Source organism: Triplophysa rosa, linkage group LG10 (genome assembly GCF_024868665.1).
Source record: "Triplophysa rosa linkage group LG10, Trosa_1v2, whole genome shotgun sequence".
Lineage (NCBI taxonomy): Eukaryota > Metazoa > Chordata > Actinopteri > Cypriniformes > Nemacheilidae > Triplophysa > Triplophysa rosa.
In genome coordinates, this window is record NC_079899.1 from 24,559,035 (window position 1) to 24,580,853 (window position 21,819).

Below are 21,819 nucleotides of genomic sequence, written 5' to 3' on the forward strand. Positions count from 1 at the left end.
CCGTCGTTGAATATACCATTTTAAGATGAACGAGTCATTAAACGAACAGGCTGGACTGACGAAATCATCCTGTTTATTTTATTTCAGGTAAGGTTTTCAATAATCTTTAAAGATTTTCAATAAAGTTTTTCCGCAACCAAGATGCGAGCGCATCCCGAATGTTTACAAACTTATAATTAGCCTACAGTATTAAATAACATAATTATTTAATAATATTAAATTAAAATAACAGATTTATTTCCAGAACGTTAACAATTTTTTATTACATTTTTTGTTACACATATAACTTAAAATGTGACCCTGGATCACAAAACCAGTCTTAAGTAGCACTTAAGAGTAGTCTTTTAGTAAAAGACAAAAATACATTGTGTGGGTCAAAATTATCGATTTTTCTTTTATGCCAAAAATCATTACGATATTAAGTAAAGATCATGTTCCATGAAGATATTTTGTAAATTTCCTACCTTAAATTTATAAAAACGTCATTTTTGTGAGTGGATGGTCTGCCACAGTGCCCCTGATTAACAAATTCAAAGGCAATTTTCTCAATATTTTGATTTTTTTGCGCTCTCAGATTCCAGAGTTTTAAACGGTTGTATCTCAGCCAGATATTGTCCTATTTTAACAACTCATATATCTATAGAAAGTTTATTTATTCATCTTTCAGATTATGTAAAAATCTCAATTTCGAAAAATTGACCCATAAGACTGGTTTTGTTGTCCAGGGTCACAAATATACAAAATGGATTCAAGGTTTAACTGAATCATGTGTATGTAAATTAAAAAATTGAATAGGTCTAAAACAGAAAAATAAAAGTACATTTTAACATGAAATTAAAATTAAGAGATTAATTATAAAGCTAAACACTAAGGCCCGGTTTCACAGACGAGGATTAAGGCTAGTCCCAGACTAAAATGAATGTGTGACCTGTCTTAACTGAATATAACTTGGCCAGAAATATCAAAAAATATATCAGTGCCATTGTTTTTTCTCAAGATGCACACCAGTAATGTATTATTCTAAGGTATTTTTATAAAAGCGACATAAATATCTTAATTAAACTAAGGCATAATCCTGGCTTAAACTAAACCGTGTCTGTGAAACCGGCCTGAGACCATTAAAAACATTAAAATTGTATATATGTTGATGTAGCTCAACCAATATAATTAAATATATTGTATAAATCATATCATAAAAAATCACAATAGCTCTACAAAATGTACCATTTACTTAATTTTCGTAATTTTTACTCATATATTTATCATTTATTTATGGTCAATAACTGTAAGCCACACATGGCCAATAATGCAGATGGAATTTGTTTATGTATGCTTTACATTAAGCTTTGTTTTGTGTTTTCTGTGATTGAAATATTTATTAATAAGAGATGGTTTATGCCTGTGCGTCTCTTGCGCTTGTGTAGTCTGAGAAAGTCGTGCTGGCGGTGGGCGACTGAGTGCAGTTCAGAGAGGATGTTAAAACGACACTAGAGGAGCTGACCCAGGGTCAGCGGGAACTACAGTCAGAGGCCACCAAGATTCTGGAATCCCAATCTGTCAGAGAAGCCCAACAACTGTTGATGCTTTATCAGGTGCCTAACAGTGTAAATCATGAAACACACCGTATCGTGTTCATGTTATCTGAATGAATCTGCTCACACGTTTTGTGCTTTCTCGATGTTCAGCAACAACTGAAGCGTCTGCGCTTGAAGAGGAAAGAAATGCAGGAGCAGATCAGTCGTGGAAAGCAGCTCCAGGTTGAGGAGGGTCTGGAGGAGAGCTTACAAGAAGATCTGGAGAAACTGGAGAGCACCCTGAGCAAAATGGATCAAAGCATCGAATCACAGGAACACAAGCTGGAGGTGAGGAAGGAAAGACAATATTCTGCCCACTTCGAAATAAATGTTTGCATGACAACAGCCTTGTTGTAAACGGCCCACTGTGTCCTCAGGTGACTTTAGCTGCTTGGCAGGAGTTTGACACTCAGCAGGCCGCAGTGAAAGAGTTTGTGGCTAAAGTGCGATCGGTCACAGAGAGAGAGATGATCTTTAGCAGTCCAGAGAGTCTGACCACAGAGCTGGAGCAGACCAAGGTGAGAAACAACACTCTCCAGGAGCTTATGAGTTATATAATGAATCACCTTTTAGTTGAAAATGAGCTGCTTCATTCTGAAAATATGATTTCAACCAAAATGTTCATTATCAACAGGTAGCTCAGACATTCAAGCCATTATAAAACAAACAGATCATGGAAAAACTCATTTCTTCGCCCTCATGTCATAACAAACCTGCATGAACACAAAAGAAGATATTTTGAAGAATGTTGGTTACCAAACAACATTAAATTCCATTGACTTCCATTGTATGAACACAAAACCACTGAGACATTTCTCCAAATATCTTCCTTTGTGCTCCACAGATGAAAGAGTCATGAGAGTGAATAAATGATGACGGAATTTTTATTTTTTGGGTGAACTTTCTCTTTAAGAAGGCTAAAATTTTCTTACCTCACACAATGCTTCATAAAGCCATGATGAATAAAAAAAAGTACATTTTAAAACAGAAAACTTTTGTTGCAGGAGCTGTTAAAACAGAGCCAAACAGAGTCCAAACAGGTGAACGTTCTTCTAAAGAGGGCCATCGAGATCCAACTAGGGCCAAAAAATCAGTCTCGCCTGCAGGACCAAGCACGTGCTTTGAATGAACAAGTGGACAAAGTTGAGGCTGACCTCAAGAGAGAGTAATGTTCGGCTTTATTTTTGAGATTTTACATAAAATCAAAAATCTTGAATGCAGTTTGTTTGAGTATGAGACAAACATAACACTGCGTTTTGATTGTTGTTTTTCAGCATTGTGACACTGGAGGACATGAAAGCTCAGTGGGATTCATTCGGGAGCGAGTTTGAAGCATTTTCAATGTGGATAACCGAGAGAGAACGAGAACTGGATGTTCTGAAAAGCACCAGTGCCCCTCTTGAGCAGCAGATTATGACTGTGAAGGTGCACAGATTTAACCCTGTTTACATTATATATGAAACAGCACACAAACAACAAACACATTAAGGTTGAAGGTTAAGATTAAACTTTTTTTGTGTAAAAAAAATGTGTAACTGTGTAAATACATCAGTTGTTGAGCAAGTACATAAATCTGTTTTCAGAACTCTCAGTAAGCTAATAATAATGATTTATAAGATGACCTGTCATTGTGACGGTAAATATCAGTTTAACGTCATTTGACTTCAACACTCATAAAAGCACTTTTTTTTAAACACCAATGGCAATAGTAAGCCAAAAACAGCTTAAACTTGTTGATAAATATATTAGTAAATGGACTTTCTGGATTTTTTAATGAATTTTTAAAAGATTTTTTTATTTTTATAACTGTTTTTTTTTTACATTTCTCTCTCTCTCTCTCTATATATATACTGTATACAGTATATATATATATATATAGTTATATATTAGGTTGTTTATTTTTTGATCTTGAAGTATTTTAGTAATATATTGTTGATAAATATATTTGTAATGAACAGGAGTTTTGGGGAAATTGTTTAGCAAATTCTTAAAATAAAATAAATATTTAACAATTAAAATTATGTTATTTGTTTGACATTTATATATATATGTAGTTATATATTTTAAATTAAAACAATAAATAAGTTACATTTTAAATAATTGTTTCTCTATATATATATTATTATATTTTAGGTTGTTTATTTATTGATGTTGTTGGTTTTTACTTGTATATTGTTTGATAAATATATTTGTAAATGAACAGGAGTTTTTTTTAATAAAAAATAAATAAAATAATTACATGATGTAGTAATATTTAAGTTATCTTACAGCCTTTTTCATTTATTTTGTGTTTCTGTCTTTTGTGGATTCAGACGATCAGTGATGGTCTTCAGGAGAGAACAGAAGTCTTCCCCAGGCTGGAAGAGAAGTCTCAAGCATTGGTCCAGTTTCTGTCCTCCGGCGAGGGCGCTCGCATCAAAGCTCGCTTGACCCAGATCGGGAGGTACTGGGAGGAGCTTAAAGAAAGCGTGGAACACCTGAACAGACGGTTAGAAGAAAGCTCCTCCCATCAGATGAAGTTCAATGCCAATCTTCAACAGGTTTGTGCTGTTGAAGAATTGAAATGGTCACTGAATTCGTTTTTGCGCCACGCCTAACAACCTTGCAACCTACTTAAGGTACAAGCAGAGGTTGAAGACATCCAGAAGAAACTGGACAGCCCCGTCACTTCATGTGTCTCCTCATCCGAGACCTACAAAACTCTGCAGGAACACATGGTACGAGTTACCGTGCATGTCATTAGGAATGTTGTTGGTTTCTTTCCCTCAAGTTTTATCTAAAGTCGTGCTCGTTTGGCTTTCAGGATGTGTTTCAATCCCTGGAGAAGCTGAAGGCCACCCTGCTGTCTCTATCCGCTGGATCCCGCCGGCTCAGCGAGAGGGGAGCGGCAGAGAAGGCCATGGCGTCTCTACAGCAAACTTACGAGCAGTGTTTAAAACAAGCCAAAGAGAAGCAGAACCAAATGGAGAACCTTCTGTCGCTTTGGCAGAAGTATGTAGGCATTTATCTTTCAGATCCTTTTAAAAATCTGGATGTTTTTTTTAAATCTCATGCTCGATTATTTTCGTCTCAGGTATGAGAAGGATTGGTCTGCACTCCAGTCGTGCCTCGAGCGCTGTGAAGGTGTGTCCGGCTCTGAGACTCACTTCCTCCCTGTTGACAAACTAAAGCTGGATGGAGAACTCCTGGAACTCAAAGTAATTCAGCTGTTCTTCTTCATATAGTTTAGCACTGATGCAGTTTATCATTGAATGCAATATGACATGATATTCTTAACTTGATGTTTTTTTGGTAGCAGGAAATATTGTGGGGTTGGACTTAATTTTATCCATTTGGATTTGGTTAGATTGTAAAAAGTACCTTGAGGAATATGTTAACGGCCCGAGGTTAGCTCTGTCATAGCTCAGTGAGATTTGATGGAGTTCTCAGTTGTGTTTGATTTAAGCATCAACCTGTTCTCAGATGTGTCCGTTCATATTGCTTAAAAGAAATTAAAGAAAAACCCACGAAGAGTCAGGAGGTGTAAAATGCATGTAGATTGTAAAGGTAAAATAATCTTATAGTTCTATTGACTTTTGATTGCAGACTTGACAAATCTGTGCTCAGTTTGAGACATTATTGACAGCTCTTCTGAAACTCTAATGGAGACGTTTGTGAGATTTCTATCGGATGAGATTGTTATGTCTTAATTGTTTCTTTTAATTAAGTTTAAGTTGTACTTGTTCAGCACTTACAGAGTGAACTTCAGTCGCTAGAATCGGTTTACAACAGGCTGATGGCAGAAGAACAAACTCTTCACTCCACCGCATCAGAGCAGCGGATGAAGACCCTCGAAGAAGACCACAAACAGCTCGAGAACAGATGGGTCTGTCAGACCGCAGCTATACCACACAGGTAAGCAAAAGCACCATTTTCCTGCTACCTTCCAAATCCATAGTCCTTGAAAATACATTGAATTACTCGAAGATGATCCTGTACAGAGCACTTACATGCACTTTTACGACAGAATACAAGTACTTGAGAATCACCTGACTCAAGTGGAGCAGTCCGATCAAGCCCTGCAGAAGTTCTCCAAGTGGGGCGAGTCTTTCCTCTCATCTCTGCACTCGTCGTCTCACGTTGATATCACTGATCTTCAGCCTTTTACAGATGACGTCAAGGTATATTTCGCTATGAGATCCTCCCTTAAATGACGCCCGATATCACTTCTTCACTTTTTAAGAGTGTGCTGTTTTTGGCAGTTCTGATTCGCAGTCTTCTTTTCGTCCTCAGGAGAAGAAAGAAACGCTGCAGAAACAAAATGTTGTACGACAGGATCTTCAACAGCAGACCAAAGCCCTGTGTGATGTGTGCGAGCCTGCTGTGGTCCAACAGCTTCAGGGTAGATGCGAGAGTTCCCTGCAGCCTTACCTGGAGGCCAGCCAGCTGCTGGAACTGCGAGGTGAGAGTCTGGAAAAGCTAGAAGCCTTCTTACACACCCACAGCGTAGCCGCCGGCGTCCTCCGGGGTCTCAGACAGACCGTGGAGAGCGCCGGGAGCTGGGACAAGAGCCGCGTGGATGAGCTGCAGCGAGACATGGAGACCATCGTCCCCGACATCAGCCGCCTGGAGACGCTGGCAGTGAACCTGGACGGCAGCCTCTGTAAGGCTCATCTTCACCCGATCGATGGGAAAGAGGGACGCGCCTCGTGCCGCTCGCTGGCCGACTCTTTGAGCGCGGAGATGGACGCCGTGAGGAACCTGCTGGGCTCGAAACAGAGCGAAGCTGAGGCTCTGGGTGCCCTGTGGAGCGCCTTCAGACAACGCAAAGAGCAACTGCTCAAAACGGTGGAGGACATCGAGGAGAAAGCGGATCAGCAGTGTCTGAAAGAGCCAAATGTTCTTACTCTTCAGCAGAGGTATGAAACACATTGATCTTTAGGTAAGACCAACAGTCGAAAGATTCATTGTAAAGGCACATTAAGCGATCAAAGACTGCAACAAAAAGAGATTATTTTTGATCCCTAAAGTTAATCTCGAGGAAATGTGTTGGACCGATAAATGTTGAGTTGGAGGTTTTTTTTGTGGTGTTCGTAGGCTTCGCTTCTTCAATCAGTTGGAGGACGAGCTTCAGTCCCATCAGCATGAGGAGCAGTGGTTGAGAGATAAAGGTCATCAGCTGGCTCAGAGAGATGCAGAGCTGGGCGGTGAGGTCCTGAGAGAGATCAACCTTCTTCAAACCACCTGGGAGGACACCAAGAAACTCATCGCTGAAAGGTCTGAGACCTTTACCTTGTTTTTTATTGACACATTAATATGGTGATTTCTGTAAAAATATTTGTTCTTGCATTGATTGATTAAATGGGTGATATGACACGGCTGAAACGAATATTACAGTTTGTTTTAGATGTAATGCAATGTGTATAAACTAGTGCTGTCAATCGATTAAAAAATTAATCGGATTAATCACACATTTTTTCTGTGATTAATCACGATTAATCGCACATAACAATTATATTTTAAAATATACTTTTACATTTTAATAATTTCACATTTAATCTTCAAATTGATGTAGAAACAACATATTTCTTTAACAGCATCATTTTATGAAAGCTAACATTTTGATGTTAGTATTGTAACTGATGTCTCTATTAAATTGATTATTTTAACATGAATTATAGCCATTCAACAGTATAATTGAGAGCTCATGTAGGAAATATACAGAAATTGAAGGACACTTTACAGTCTTTAATGCTAAGTTATAAATTAAATGCAGAAGAATTCTCATTAAAGTTACAAAATCACATTGATTTCTTCTTTTATTTTGTTCTTTGATTAACGTTAGTGACAGGAGTCACAGCAGCACACGTTTAAGAGCGCGGCCCCTTTAAGAGCTGTCTCAGTACGCAGATCTGACCGTCACCGCACTCCCATTTTCACAACACTTTGCATTCATTTAAGATTTTATTTTACACTTTGAAGTCTTGCTTAAGAAAATGCTAGACAAAACGGGCTTTCTGACATAATCTTGTGTGGTTTTATCCATTCAAGTACGAAAGAGAACTTAATGCGCTGTCTGACAGAGATTCACCGACGCAGCCCTTAGCAGGTGACTGTTTACACCAGACTGGACCTCGCGTTGCGTTTTGCCGCGTCCCACAGTTTAGAAGCTGTCTATCTTCATTGAACGCGTCAAAGCAACTGTTTCAAATCGCGCTTAAGTGGTTTAAAAGCCTGTACACGAATAAGAGCGTGATTACATAATGTAACGCTAGACAAAGGATGTCAAAACAAACGGATGTTGCGTTAATTGCGATAAATATTTTCTGACGCGTTAATTTGAAAAAATTAATCGCATGCGTTAACGCGTTAACGTTGACAGCCCTAGTATAAACGGTTCAAAAACGCTGTATTTTCCACATACCGTGCATGTTTGTATCTCTTTGCTCCGCCTCTCTGAAACGCGCAGATTTTTTACAAAGCTCATGGCTCTGAAAAGCGAGGTGTGCTATGATTGGCCAGTTAACCAGTGCGTAGTGATTGGTGGAATACTGCAAGCGTGTGAGGGAAATGTAACGCCTCTTACCATATTTGGAACATCAGGTTCCTCTTCAATTGTTCTGATGGGTACGCCCACCTTACTTGCGTATACATTTGGGCGGTCTTAGTCAAATCATACCACCAACTGACGTAGATTTGTGGGGGTGTGGTTACACGAGGCGTTTCAGGCAGGTCTGGGTGAGCATTCGCTTTTAGATAGAACGCATCTTTTGTTCCCACACTTTCATTTTTGCAATTTTACGTGTCTTAATACATGCACGGGCAACTTATAACACACCAAAGACACAGAAAACACGCGCCATATGACCCCTTTAAAGAGATTATTGTCTACGCTCCATACAAACACAGTTTACAGTATATACAAACATTTAGGTCACAACAAAATGTTTCTGGATTGGATGACTTGGACTGAATAATGAAAAAAACAAGTGCAGAAAAGAGCAACAACATAAACGTTACTGCGCATGTGCGCGTTTGTGGACAGAACACATCCGCAAACAAGTGCCTGTAGATTATTTCTGATAACAAGCAAAAGAAACCAAGAAGAACCGTTACTTGGCTACACTTGTCTTTTGAATATTTTGAAGACGGCGATACCAAGCGCAGCCGCTAGATTTCAATGTCCCGTACGGTTTCTTTAAAGACCCCGTGAACCGGAATTTGCGATCATTTTTACTTCCGTATTTTGATGCATTTCCAAGTGAAATGGAATTTTGAATGAGAAAAATAGGGGGCGTGGCTTTTGTATTTCCATGTGATTTGATTGGATGTATAAAAACAGCCGTTGCATTTTGAAATGGATCTGGCAGCAGACTGACAGTTGAAGGGGAGGAGTTACCGGATGCTCCACCCAAGCCAAATAACATACGTCATCTAAGATGGATAGTCATTATAGGACGGAAGTGCATTTTCAGATTTTAACTCAAGTTTACGAGGGCTAACGATTTTTAAAAAGAGAGTGACCCACATTGATCAACTATTTACAATAAACGCTGCAATATTTCATGAAAAAAATATTTCATTGTGATTTTTATTTTCACTGGGACTTTAAATGGGACAAAACTACATGACCCATTAAACAAATTGTTTATGTTTATTAAATAAAATTTACATACAATTCAACAAATCATTTATTTAATACAATTATTAAATTAAATTAAATTAAATTAAATAGTTATATTATTAGCCACTAGCCAGACCGATAAACAAACACCGTCTAAAGAAAATGTTAAGAAACATCACCAGTTTGATATGCAATATTAATAGTCATTATAGGAATTAATAACATTCAGAAAGTTAAGTAATATTAATGTAATCGCCACCGACAGATGTCACTCTGAATATTCGGCTATCGGGATTGGTGGAGAAATGTAGTATCGGTGAACATATATCGCAAAGTTTCACGTGTATTATTTTACTTTTGATGAGTTTACAATTGTTTCAAAATGTAACAGAGAACAAGTAAGTAAAAGTGACACAAAACTTTTTAATGGCAGCTTAAAACTCAACCTTTTTTAATATCTATCCTAAAACTGAATATTCTTGTTCTTATTCTTGAAACCGTGTTCTTGTTCCAGGCAGGAGCAGAGCGGTGCTTTGGTTGAGCTCATGAAAGACTATCACAGTCTGAAGTCTTCAATAAACAGTATATTAGAGAGCGCTGAAGCTATCGTTGATATTAAAGCTGCTTTAAAAGATCAGGAGGACACCAGGAGATCTCTGATGAAGGTATGAACCGAACAATGCCCATCAATACAGTTTCATATGTCCTCACCTTAAAGAGGGTTTTTTCCTCAACCTTCTTTTGATGTTCTTTAGCATGAAGCTGTGAAAGCCGAGATGGCCAGCAACCAGGAGACACTCGAGCGCTTCTCCAGCAAAGGAAAACAACTTCTGAGCGAATTAAACCGCATCCCTGATTGTGACGCACAGATAGTGAAGAAAGAAATGGATGCTACTGTGGATCAGTGGCTTGATGTGAGCTCGTCGGAAGGTCGATTATTAAACATTCATATCAAATTGAAATCATCTCAAGCTGAAATCCTGTCTGATTCTCTTTAAAAGGTGTCAGAGAAAATCGAGGACAATCTTGAAAGTCTTAGAAGGAGCTCGGCTTTGTGGTTGGACATCTATGATATCAACGCTGAGATTGAAAGCTGGTCCAACATCTCCATGATGGATCTCACCGATGGAGTGAATAATTTCAACGACAGCCAGAAAACAGAGAACAAACTGTGTGAAGTCAAGGCACGTCCCAAACTATCCTATAGAGTGAATGAACGTAAATGTGAAATGTAATATCTTTTCTTTATTGTTTTGTCTGTGTAGGTGGATGTCGGGCTAAAAGAAAGGAAGATAAATACTTTCCTAGACAAAGTGTCAGAGCTGAAAGAACTGGCTGGTGCTCAGGACACCCCTGCTAAACTACAGGTACTGCTGGTGTTATTTTTGATCCATTAGATCTACGCGTCTCATTTGTTAGTGAGTTCATCAGTTAGGTTGTGGTATCTGTTCTCACATCAGGTGATGGAGACGGACCTCAGGAGGAAGATTAGCAACATAGAGGAGTTTTGTGATCAAGCCAGGAACAATCTTCAAGACTTCTGCTCTCAGAAGAAGCAGCTGGTGGATTTTCTCTCGCAGATGTCCGATTGGTTGAAGAACGTTGAGCGATCTTTGTTAGATTCACCGTGTGAATCGGCTCCAGGGGAGATCTGCAGGGTGAAGGTAAAGAACATACATTTTGATTCGCCGCTTGGCTTCTATTTCTGTGATGTCATGCTGGCTCGTCCCGCCCCTCCCACACTGCTTCGTAGTAGATTTCATGAAATTAATTGAGTAAACGTTACTTAATACAATTATGTTCTTGTTTTTTTTAACCAAAATTTAAGTTAAAATTATAGAAAAAAACTCGGAATTCATAGTGCACAAATGATTGAGTGATTTCAACTACATTAATTCTTTTAGTTAATTTCACTAACTGAGCAGTGAATTTAGAGTTCCCAGCATGCTTTGCATGCGACAGCATTAGGAGAGTCATTTTTGTGAAAAGGTGCTATTTTATGTGCTTTACAATAAATTGAAAGACATGATAGTGTTTATTGTTCAGTTGTGTTTAAGATTTAGAAGAGATTCTGTTTGTTTTTTTGAGTTTTGTGGTTACCATCGTTCAGAAGAGCGGTGCTTGTGCTCAGGTCATGGGAGAGCTCACTGATGTGTGTTTTTTCACTCAGTGAACAGTAATGGTGCTAAAGCCAGTACTGAGACAACTCTCAGCTTACTTGTACATCATATATGTTGTAAACAATAATAATAAATGTTAATAAACTGAAATTAAAAAAGATCAGGAAGTGATTAGTACAAATTAGTATTTCTTCTTGATTTTTTATTTATTTATCATGTGACATGCTTAAAAAATTCAGGTAATTTTACTTGATTTATTCATGGAGTATTGCGCAAAAAATACTTAAAAGTACTTAAAAAAAATTATGGCAACAATATATCACAAAATATTTTTAAGTAAATATCTGTGTCATTTTTTTACAGTGTAGTGAAATCGTACTAGCACAAAAACTTGGCCCCTGTAAATGTGTATTAATGCTGCCTTCACGTGCTCTCGGAAATTCGATAATTCCCACTTCAACCCCGGAAGTAACGTCTGGATTTAGTGACATTAAAAGTATTTAGGGAAACAATAAGGTGCTATTTGTTAACAATTAATTAAGGCTCTGTTAGCTAACAAGAACTAACAATGAACAATTCTTCTTCAGCATTTATTAATATTAATTCATGTTAATTAGAGCATTTACTAATACATGATTAAAATCAAACATTGTCACTAATGTTAACATTAGTTAATGCGCAATGAACTAACATAAATAACTGTATTGACATGAACTAACATTAACAAGGATTAATAAATGCTGAAAAACTAAATTGTTTATTGTTAGCTAATGCATTTACTAATGTTAACTAATAGCACCTTATTGTAAAGTGTTACCATATTTAGTAACATAAAGATTAATGTTACTAATTATTTAGTAGCATTAAACATTACAAGTATCTGCTAACATTAAAAGCGCTCTGTTCCATAAATTATTTCCGGGTTGAAGTGGGAATTATTGAATTTCAGAGAGCACGTGAAGGCAGCATAAGCAATTTTCATTGGCTATACATTTCGTGAGATCAAAATTCACACTGCAAAAAAATAATTTCTTAGTATTTGTTAGTACAGATATTTCAAGTTTCAGCATATATATTTTTACCCCATTTACCAATATGTTTTCGTGTATTAAGCATAAAGTTCCTTTATTTTGGAAAACGAGAGTAAATATCTTAACCTGTAGGTTTCTTGATAACGTACCCTCTTGTAATTTCAAACCTGACTTTCTTTCTTCAGAAGAACACAAAAGAAGATATTTTGAAGAATGTTGTTAACAGCCCCCAATTCACTGGCATTGGTTACAATAGAAGTGAATGGGGGGCTGTGCTGTTCTGTTTCCAACATGTTTCAAAATATCTTCTTTTATGTTATGCTAAAGAAAGAAATTCATACAGGTTTGAAATGACGAGAGTCAGTAAATGATAACAGAATTTTCATTTTGTAGGTGAACTACTCCTATAAGGTTTTATTATATCTTAAAAAGCAAAGCAAAACAAAAATAATAAGAAATTCATTTTTGCAGTGCAGGTGTATGTTTTCCTTATTTTGTAGTTCTTTTATTTTTTTTGACAGTTATACTGTACTTTTGAGAAAAAAGATATTGTTGTTTTAGAACGATGTTGTCGTTGTATAATGTTTGCAGGAAATCCAAAAAGAGCTACAGAATCAGCAGATGAGCATCGACTCGGCCCGGGAAAACCTCAACACGCTCTGCCGAAAATACCCGTCGGAGGAGCTGGCCGCTCTGGGTTCATCGCTGACGGACCTCATCAAGAAGTATGAAACGGTCAATCAGCTGTGTGTTAAAAAACGGAGCTCCTTACAGTTCGGCCTACAGCAACACTTCAACGGTCAGAATCACAACAGCATCTTTATAAAACCTATCCTCTTATTTTATGAGCCGATGGACAAACACTTGTTACTCATTTTCTTCAGATCTTGTCAAGGAGTTTCACATATGGCTTTCTGGACAGAAGGAAATCGTGAGAGAATGCTCCGATCACTCCGGCGACATGAGCCTAGTAGAGCGCAAACTACAAAAACTGAAGGTAAATGATCTTTGAAGAAATTGTTCTCGCTCTCCGAATCTAAATATTAGCGATAGTAATAGTGATGGTTGCTAGTAAACAATAAAAATCATGAATAATTCGAGAACATTTCACATTTACGTTGTCTTTGTGGTCCCGCAGGGAGCTCTTGAGCGAGTGGAGGACGGAGACGGGCGTCTAACTCAGGTGTGCACAGAGGGCGAGAAGCTCCTCCTCCATCTCCCCAAAGCCAGCGCGGGACAGGTCCAGCAGAACCTCTCCTCCATCCAACAGGACTGGGACAGCTACGTGGAGCAGTGCAAGCAGAACCAGCAGAACCTGGAGGACAGCGCCAGCCTGCTCAAAGGGTGAGATCTTCACCCCCATCTCCACCTCGCTGGGTTTAATATCAGAACGGCAGGTTGCCGGAAATAATTCCCGGAGAGACGGAGGAGAGAACGCACACTTTGTTCTGTGAAGTGAAATCAATGCTGTGTCTCTCCAGCTTTGATGAGCGTCTGCAGAGGTTGAGCCGCTGGTTGGAGCGCATGGACGTGAGGTTGAGCACGGAGCTGCCCGAGGGGAGACACAGCGACCAGGAGAAAGCCATGCTGGAGCGTGTGGAGGAGTTTCAACATGAAGCGCTCAGAGAGAGGTCAGATGACACACCGATGATGCCGGGCAGTCTCATTTTTATTGAGAAAATAAAATGATCTTAGGGTTTGCCTTATCTTAAGAACATTTTTGAATTATTTATAACAGTTTTTTAGTACAGTAAAGTGTGATAAACAAGTAAATAATACATAGTTTTACTTTGATTTTATGATATAATTATGCTTTATATTTGTTTTATTTTAAAACTACAATCTGTAACTTTGGTTAAAAATAAACAAACATCAGTTAAATTAAATAGTAAAAATGAATACACTTCCTCGATATGCAATGAAAATCTTAAAATTTGCGAACTATAATTGAATTTGATTTTAATCTAATAGAGTTGTAATTGTATAGAGAGGATTCTTTTCTCAGATTACGAGTTATTTCCCTTGCCCTGCAGGGATTCGTTTGAGAGTCTGTGTCAGGAAGCTCAGGCCCTGAGCGAGGGCGGTCACGGCAGCGGGGCGGAGCTGCGGGCGTCTGCGCAGCTGCAGCTGCAGCATCAGGATCTGCTGAAGGCGGTGAGAGAGAGACTGCGCGTGTGTCAGATGAGTCTGCAGGAGCAGCAGACTTTTGAGGAGATGCTGCAGGGCACGTGGGCGTGGCTGAGCGGCGTTCAGGAGCGACTTAATTCCCTCAACAGCACCAGCGGAAATAAAGAAACTCTGGAGAAACGACTCGGACTGGTGCAGGTCAGAAAACACAAACCAAAGATCACAGACATCAGTCTTTGACTTGGACTTCTCTCTTTCTTTCTACATTTAGATATATCCAGCTTATTTACTATTATTTTGTTTTAGTCTGCGATGAAGTGTGTTGCTGATGTTTCATTTTTGATGTTTAGGACATCTTGCTGATGAAAGGCGAGGGAGAAGTGAAGATCAATATGACGGTGGGGAAGGGTGAGCAGGTGCTGAAAAACTGCAGTCGAGATAAACAAGAACTCATTCGCTCTCAGCTAAAGAGTCTGAAGGATTCATGGGCCAACATCCTCATGACTGCCATGAGCTGTCACAGGTGAGATCCAACCTTCAACCAAAGAAATCAGACAGTTACTCATTAGTCATTTTTGGACTTTCTGGTGTATCTATTGTGTTTATATTGGGGTCTCTAGATTTGAGGTTAAAGATCTGGGCTGGTACCCAAAATATTGTATGTTCAAATCCCCAAATTTTCTGTAAGGAATTACTTCTCTCAACTGTGAAAATTGGCATAATTTACTCTATTGTCATCCTATAGATATGACTCAATGTCTTCATTTGAGCAAATAATTTTATATTAAAATGTCTTCCGACAAAAATTATATTTTTTGAGCTATAAACACACAGATGGACTGAGCTTATTAAGCTCGATACGTTGCATATCTATTTAAACAAAGCGATCTCACTAAGTTCTTGCATGTCACGTTACAGCACACGCATACAGCATGACATGTATGACTAGTCACAAGACATGCGATAACCAATGAGAAATATAAGAAAAAAATTTGAAGACGAGGTACCACAATCTCATATTAATCTTGAGTACCTATACATTAGTATTGCATACTTCATATCTTCGAAGAGTATTTAGTTTGAGCAAATTTATAAAAGACAGATACATCTGTACGATAATTTCTGGAAAAAGACGAGCTGCTGGAGGCGTGCAGGGGGACGGAACTACAGTACGAGCACACAATACATCATCGCATTATCCCCGCATAACTGTTGATTCACAATAAGTTTGGGTTGTTTACATTATGCACGTACGCGCCGATTGCCAACAAAACACAGACATATGACTTAGCTTGACTTACCGCGTGCGGTTCATGTCCGGCATCTTTAAGCTCTGGGACGCGCCGTATATCAGTTTCAAACGATCTCCAAATCCAGCGTTATATCCACCGTTTATATAACATTCATCACCCAAATGCAGTGAGCAAACAAACACAGCTAAACGCCCGTCAGCTGAGTGAAGTGGCATTGATGGGCGTGCTCTTTCTCACACTGGCTGGTTGAAGCGTGGGCGTGCTCTTTCTCTCACGCTCGCTGGATGACACGTGGGCGTGCTTTTCTGGGAGAATTGTCCAATAAGGGACCCTTGTTACGAAACAGGAATCCATTTTCGAAAAAACCTTTCCGAAACCTGTACGAACCCTTGCAGAGTGAATCGAGCACAGAAATACTACGTCATACGTTCAACTCGTTTTTTCACAAGTTGACCATGTTGAGCTTTAAGATTATTATATATTACAGTATAATATTGAAAAAATTCTGTAGTAGAAATGTGTTGTAATATATTCTGGATAGGCAAGAATCTTCTCTTGTAATGTTTTTATGTTTTTGAGATGCAGTCGTCTGGAGTGGACGGTGTCTCAGTGGTCCAGTTTTCTGGAGAGTAAAGCTCAGCTTCAGCAGTGGATGGAGATGGTGGAGCAGGAGGTCGGTGTAGCTCTTCCTCAACAGCCCGGGCGGAAGGAGAAGTCCTCGCTGCTGGAGCGTCTGCGGGCCATACAGGCCGACGTGGAGGTCCATACTTCAGCTCTTACCCGTCTGAACGAGAAATCCACAGAGCTGTATGAGAAGACCGGAGATCAGACCTTCTCTGAAGCCCAGAAATCTGAGTTCAATACCCAGTTTACAAACATCACAGCGGTCATTAAGGTTAAACATTTCGGCATATGATCTACACATGTCTTTTTATTCTTGAATTTGTAATGCCAGATGTTGTGAAATTGTGTTACGTTCTGTCCTGCGCTATAGAGTAAAGTACAGCAGATGGAAGAGGTGGTCAAAGAACACGAGCAGTATGTGGAGTCCGTGCGTGACTTCAACGACTGGCTCACGTCTGCTAAAGAAGAACTCCAGCGCTGGTCCGACATGTCCGGAGACGCGGCGTCTGTTCAGAGGAAGCTCTCAAAAGTCCGAGTAAGTATACGAGGTTTACTCTCTCCTCTAGCTGAGATCCTCACAGCTTTGACTTCAACGCAACGCCGTTTCAGGAGCTGTTAGAGTCCAGGACGTGCGGGCACGAGCGTCTGTCACGAGTGCAGCGGTGCGGAGCCGCCGCTCGTGACCACACGTCCACGGTGGGCTGCGAGGTGCTGGAGAGAGAGGAGGCCGGGCTGCTGTCTGCCTGGGAGCAGTGGGAACGTGGAGCCAAACACGTGTGCTCCGGTCTGGAGGGCATCCTGGATCAGATGGCTAACTCGGAGCAGGAGTTCGAAAGTCTGGCTGCGCAGCTGGAGCAGGACCTGCAGGAGTTCAGCGGAAAACTGCACGAGTGGAGGAAGAACCTGCAGCAGGTGGAGGAGATGACGTCCGGTGAAGAAGCCGTGCAGGGCTGGCAGGTAGCAAAGGTAATGCTACACAAATCACCCAGAGGGCGCTCTTTTATAACCCGAAGATTTGATGGAGTTCTCAGTTGTATCAAGTTAGTCTCAGATGTCCCCCCCCAAAAAAACTGAAACAAATGAGACTATGATTTTAAAAGAGAGTTTGGAAGTGTGAAATGAATGTAGATTGTAGAGGAAAAATAATCTGGATTTGGGTAAATTTGATGGGAAATGTTAATGTTCATATTGAGATCTTTAATAATATTGACTTTCGTTTGCAGACTCGACAAATCTGAGCTCAGATTGACACATTGTTGACATCTCGTCTGAAAGTCTAATGACAGTGACATTTGTCAGATTTCTGACTCTGAGACACAGATAAGATTTAAGCAAAGGTTTCAATTTGCTCTCCATTTAATCTCACTCATGTATTTGAGAAATAATTGAGATATTAATGAGTTTATCTGTGATTTTTCTTTCTTATGGGAACACGCATGCACTGTATATTATAATCAGTGAATAAGTCAAGTGAAGCCTGTGGTTCAAAAACAGAACATCTGCATTAATAAATAAGTTCATCAACTTGTAAAACACACTGTTATGGTTTTTTATCATGTCCCAGGACACACTGGAAGCTCTTCTGAATGTGGAGCCCATGTCTGATAACCTGAAGTCTCAGCTGAATGATCTGTGCCGCTTCTCTAGAGATCTGGGAGCTCAGTCTGAGAGAGTGTCCACCCTCATCAAAGAATACAACAGGTACGAGTTTAGTGTTTGCTTTTATTTTGAAGAAATGAAACGAATCTAGACTAATGGCTAAGCCAGACATGATGTCAGTATCGCTGAAAAATCCTTTAAGAGACCCGTCTATCAGTAAATGTTCTTCGTTCCTGTTGCAGTCTGAGTCTCCAGGCGTCTCGAGAGTGTCAGGGAAAGGAGAAACTTCTGGAGCAGAAATTCCGTGCTTGTTTTCGAGAATTTCAACAATGGGTGGTGAATGCCAAAATCAACACGGCGAAATGTTTTGACGTGCCTCAAAACCTCGCGGAAGCGTCGTCCAGCCTGCAGAAGATCCAGGTAGCACTTTTGTTTATTTACGAGTCATCCACTCAATTCAATTATTAAACAAAAATAACGTCCGATTACTTATCACAGGAGTTTGTGAGTGACCGAGAGCAAGGCCAGGGGAAACTGAACGCCGTGGCAGCCAGCGGCGAGCTCCTGATGAGCATCACAGCTAAAGACAGAGTAGAATCTATCAGAGCCAAAGTCAACACAGCCAGAGAAGACTGGAAAACGCTCATGACTAACCTGCACCAGAGAGAAAACGCGTTACAGGTAATCCTTTGAGCATTCAGAAATCAACACCGTCACAAAATACTGCTCACTATTGTAAATGCATCAAGTTATGGTTTCCTGTTTGACTATTAATGTCACCGTCATTGTTTCATTGCAGAATCTTCAGGCTCAGATGAGAGACTTTGAGACAAGTGTTGAGCCTCTTCAGGATTGGTTGAACGAGACTGAGGAAGCTGTGCAGGAGAGCAGCAGTCGACTACACGACCTCACAGCCAAGAAACAGGAACTGCACAGGTTACAGGTGAAGTAGATCGAATCCACTTGTATTGAAAATCACCCACATCACACGCCACATTCAGTCTCATCACAACATCACTGCTGTGCAGGTTTTCTTTATGGTCCTCTGAACATATGATCCTCTGCACTGTAAAAAATAAAAAAGCAAAAATGTCAGGCTACTTCCACCTTATGTTAGCATTAAAGAGTAAATATTTTGTGATTTTTAAAGTGCTACTTTGGTTTGTGGAGTGTCCAACAACAAGTTCACATAAATACACGGTGTGAAAACACTTTCATTTACTAATAATAGGCAGTTATCGTTACCCTACTTCTTGACTGACTCTCAAATGATTCGTTCGGCGATTCATCTGGCTAATCCGCTCCTTTCAGTCAGCCCACTCTGATCTGATTGGTCAGATGGTCTGGTCTGCTGTGATTGGTCTACCGCGTGCAGTGTGGCAAATGGAACGTAGGCGGGCATTACACGGAGTGACGCAAATCTGACCCGGAAGTGAAATTAGAACGACAGACGACTCGTTCTCGTTCTCTTTTTTCCCAAGCCAATAACTTTATTCGTTCACTTTCGGCTTTACAACTTGGCAGACTGCTTACATTCACACACAGCAACATTACACACTGCATGCAATGTCATTTTAAGGACATTGTAATAGTTACTCTTTAAAAATCTGGTCAATCATCAATCTGTGATTTAAACCCATCGTCAGCTGTGTTTGCATCGTGCTTGCATTTCTTGTCATCCTCATGTTTACATCGCTTATGTCCGTCCTCACCGTCAGCTGTCGTGTGGCTTTATTAACCCGTGGCTAACATACACTCTTTAAAATAAAGGTGCTTAAAAGCTTCTTCACAGCGATGCCATAGAAGAACCATTTTTGGTTCCACAAAGAGCCATTCAGTCAAAGGTTCTTTAAAAAACGTCTTTTTCTTACCTGAAGAAGACAGAAAGGTTCTTCATGGAACCATTTAGACAAAAAAGGTTCTTCTATGGTATTGTGACGCACCTTCATTTTTAAGAGTGTAGTTCTGTGTGTCTGTGCTAACCTGCCTGTGCTTTCAGTCTCTGCTCGAGGAGTTAGCCTCTAAGGAATCTCAGCTGCTCAGGTTGAGAGAGAAGGCCCTGCACCTGTATGACGGACACACGGCCGGAAAGGGCTTTGTGCACCGTGTCTCGCAGCTCTCCGCGCAGTATCTAGCTTTAAGCAACCTGACCAAGGTAACGTCCCGCGTCTGTGTGCCCGCCCCCTGTGCCACAGCTGATGGAAATGAGATGTTTCTCTTTCAGGTTCAGCTTTAACCTGCTTTCATCTGGGAACATCGTATGCCGTTATTAATACAAATAAAAACGTTCAAACCTAGATGACTTTCCTTCTTTTGTGGAGAAATGTTGAGTAATATTGACTTCATTTCTTCTCATTATTAAAGCGAATGAAGACTGTTGTTCAGAAAAATTTTAACATCTTTTGTGTTTCATGGAAAAAATAAAGGTTTGATGTTTAATGCATGTTTTTAAGTTTCAATATGATTTTTTGTTGAAGAAGTCAATTTAAACTAAGAAATGAGGTTTCAACGACAGTTTAAGTTTGTGTTTTATGGCCTAACTACTAATACACCTAAAATATTCAATCCAATAAATAAATAAATCAAGCATTTTCTAACACATTTACTGGTGCAAATAAACCTCTCCTACCGAATGATTCAACTGAAATCTGAGCACTTACTGTCTTTGTTTATTGTTGATGTCGAGTCAGAATGGAGTTTGATTGATTCTGTCAAACTCATTCTGTAGGAAAAAGCCTCACGAATCGACCGCATCGTGTCCGAGCACCAGTTGTTCTCTCAGGGCCTGAAAGAGCTTCAGAACTGGATCGCCGACACCAGTCATATGCTACAAACCTACTGCACCCCCACCGCGGACAAGAACGTTCTAGACAGCAGGATGATCAAACTCGAGGTGAAGAATATTATCCCCACTATATACCAGTGGAATAGCACCAAAATCCCCAATGATTAGAGAATACTGTTTCCCACAATGCAATGCAGTTACACTATGTGTAATGAGAGATCTGACCGGAAATCATTTTCCAGGCTTTACTGACAGCACGTCAAGAGAAAGAGATACAGCTGAAGATGCTGATGACCAGAGGAGAGTCTGTTCAGAGGAACACCTCCGCTGAGGGTGTGACACTGGTCCAAAAACAGATCGAAGACCTCAGAGATTCATGGGATGGACTGCTGTCTGTGTGCATTCAATGCAAAAGGTCAGAGTTACCATATGGTCAGATTATATGAACAAATGTTAATATAAAGAGTCTTATATAAAAATTTCTTTTTTTAATCCATGTTTCCAGGGGCTAGCAATATTAAAAGTGGGGGGACACAGCTGTCAGTTGATAGGAAGGCCCTGAAAGGCCAAAAAGAAATATATATTTAAATTAAGTTTATTTTTCTAGCCAACATGAAAAAATAATACACAGTAATAAATTAATGATCAAAAACAGGAAAATTATGGAATACGTGATACTATTAAATGCATGATATTTTGCTTTCTTTCATAAGATACACATACACTATCTGTATAAAGAATTTATATAATTAATGTATAATTAACATGAACTAACAATGAACAATACAGCATTTATTGATATTAATTTATGTCAATTTCAGCATTTACTAATACATGATTAAAACTGTTAACATTAGTTAAAGCGCCATGAACTAACATGAATAACTGTATTGACATGAACTCACATTAACAAGCATTAATACATGTTGAAAACTAAATTGTTCATTGTTAGCTAATGTTAGCTAATGCATTTACTAATGTTAACTAATAGCACCTTATTGTAAAGTGTTACCTAATTAATTAATTTACTTATTATGTTAACATGTGATCAGGAATCATTCATTTACATAATTATATGCTATAAATAATCACGACATAGAGAG

General features: G+C 39.4%; 1 protein-coding gene across 1 annotated transcript in view; it reads left to right on the forward strand.

The window, feature by feature from the left end:
* Window positions 1-21,819, forward strand: part of syne1b (spectrin repeat containing, nuclear envelope 1b) — a 91,296-nt gene that overhangs the window by 20,578 nt on the left and 48,899 nt on the right. Inside the window, 34 exon segments of the mRNA XM_057344572.1 lie at window positions 1,425-1,592; window positions 1,686-1,862; window positions 1,952-2,092; window positions 2,579-2,739; window positions 2,849-2,999; window positions 3,887-4,114; window positions 4,193-4,291; window positions 4,378-4,565; window positions 4,648-4,771; window positions 5,302-5,468; window positions 5,581-5,734; window positions 5,847-6,472; window positions 6,651-6,830; window positions 9,692-9,842; window positions 9,933-10,091; window positions 10,179-10,361; window positions 10,443-10,544; window positions 10,638-10,841; window positions 12,920-13,127; window positions 13,213-13,325; window positions 13,467-13,672; window positions 13,810-13,959; window positions 14,362-14,653; window positions 14,806-14,978; window positions 16,294-16,603; window positions 16,703-16,867; window positions 16,942-17,298; window positions 17,897-18,033; window positions 18,174-18,351; window positions 18,430-18,612; window positions 18,731-18,874; window positions 19,931-20,086; window positions 20,660-20,824; window positions 20,959-21,131. Of these exon segments, the coding sequence (XP_057200555.1) occupies window positions 1,425-1,592; window positions 1,686-1,862; window positions 1,952-2,092; window positions 2,579-2,739; window positions 2,849-2,999; window positions 3,887-4,114; window positions 4,193-4,291; window positions 4,378-4,565; window positions 4,648-4,771; window positions 5,302-5,468; window positions 5,581-5,734; window positions 5,847-6,472; window positions 6,651-6,830; window positions 9,692-9,842; window positions 9,933-10,091; window positions 10,179-10,361; window positions 10,443-10,544; window positions 10,638-10,841; window positions 12,920-13,127; window positions 13,213-13,325; window positions 13,467-13,672; window positions 13,810-13,959; window positions 14,362-14,653; window positions 14,806-14,978; window positions 16,294-16,603; window positions 16,703-16,867; window positions 16,942-17,298; window positions 17,897-18,033; window positions 18,174-18,351; window positions 18,430-18,612; window positions 18,731-18,874; window positions 19,931-20,086; window positions 20,660-20,824; window positions 20,959-21,131 (6,473 nt within the window).